This window comes from Lactuca serriola, chromosome 4, assembly GCF_051521515.1.
Source record: "Lactuca serriola cultivar US96UC23 chromosome 4, Lser_US96UC23_V15, whole genome shotgun sequence".
NCBI classification, from domain to species: domain Eukaryota; kingdom Viridiplantae; phylum Streptophyta; class Magnoliopsida; order Asterales; family Asteraceae; genus Lactuca; species Lactuca serriola.
Genome location: NC_136411.1, coordinates 158,560,790 through 158,562,190, shown reverse-complemented (window position 1 = coordinate 158,562,190; position 1,401 = coordinate 158,560,790). Strand labels below are relative to the sequence as shown.

The following is a 1,401-nucleotide window of genomic DNA, read 5'->3' as shown; positions in this document are numbered from 1 at the left end:
ATCACGTCTGAAGAACGTGTGGTGAAGGGGTTAATCCATTGTATAAGGGAGAGAATATGTAACAGATTTGACGTTTTGGGGTAATAGGAAGTGACAGTTTTGAGGAAAAGGATTTCTTAAAAAGAGATATTTATGGAAAACTGTTCTTTTTGCCATCATACCTAAAATAGGTCTGACAAAATATTTATTTGAAAAGCAGAATTAAAATGATTATATGCCATACCAAGAATGTTTTCGGAGGGTTGTCATACACAGTGGAGTATGACTAAGAGTGAGGGGATTGTGCTACGAGGGCTAGTGGACCACCGAAGTCTGCACAGTCTTTGAGTACGGTAGATTCTTGAGCTTGCAGATCACCATAGAGCTTATATAGAGATAGAGAATGAATTTTTCTATCCCCTTGAACAATCATTTTGGCTGTCGTCTAATGCCTTCCTAAACCGTTAAGAAACTGAAGATTTGTTTCATGGTTGCTTTGGACAGTGCCAGCATTGGATAGTTTACTGGCTATCAGATTAAACCTTTTAAAGGAATCTTCCAGTCTTTCACCTGCATGAGCTTTAAAGTTGTTAAACTCATTGAGTGCAGCAGTAAGCTTTTTGTCTTGAGCTTGTTCAGTTCCTTCATACAGATTTTTGAGAACATCCCAGATCTCCTTTGCTGATTTACAATTTATTATTATGTCGAAGTTTTCAGGCGCAACTCCACAAGAAATCTCATAAAAGGCAATAACATCATTTTCCATTTTGTCAAGATCGTCCTTGGGACGATTCAACGTTGGTTGACCTCCTCCTAGTCTGGTTGTGGCTCCATCGGTTTGTACTGGAGTAAGAACAGGAACATGAGGTCCTTCTTCTACAGATCTCCATATGTCTCTTCCAAGTCTCCTTAAATATCTTTCCATTCTCTGAAACTAGTGATGATATTCATTTTCCACAAGTATTGGTGCTCTATTCGAACCACCAACACTGTTTGATACATTAAGAGATAATGCCTATGCCATATTTCCTTGTTTTGAAAAGTTTTTTGTTTGTTTTTTTTTAAAGAAATGAGCTTCAGTGGTATATAAGGATTTTTGAAAATCAGAGTTTTGCTTCAAAAGGCAACCACTTTGGCTGTGATACCAATTGTTGAGAGAAAAAATTGAGACACACTTGAACAAACGTTAGAACAAGTATAGTTGCGGAATAGTTATCTCAGAGGATCTAAAACCTCAATAGTAATAATAAGTTAGAGTTAGATAATTAGAGAGTTAGATGCGGAAATGTAAGGAAGTATAATGATAGCAGGTATTATATAAAGTATACACGTACGTTGATTCTTAACAATAATGCATTCAAACCAAGTTAGTAAATGAGATCAAGCTTAGTGATTAAGTCAAGAATGACTTGCTCCGAAGAG

General features: G+C 36.5%; 1 protein-coding gene across 1 annotated transcript; it reads right to left on the bottom strand.

The window, feature by feature from the left end:
• Positions 1-424: 424 nt before the first annotated feature.
• Positions 425-904, bottom strand: LOC145098946 (uncharacterized). Its single transcript, XM_079036535.1, has one exon. It carries the CDS (start codon positions 902-904, stop codon positions 425-427), a length of 480 nt encoding a protein of 159 aa, XP_078892661.1.
• Positions 905-1,401: the final 497 nt, after the last annotated feature.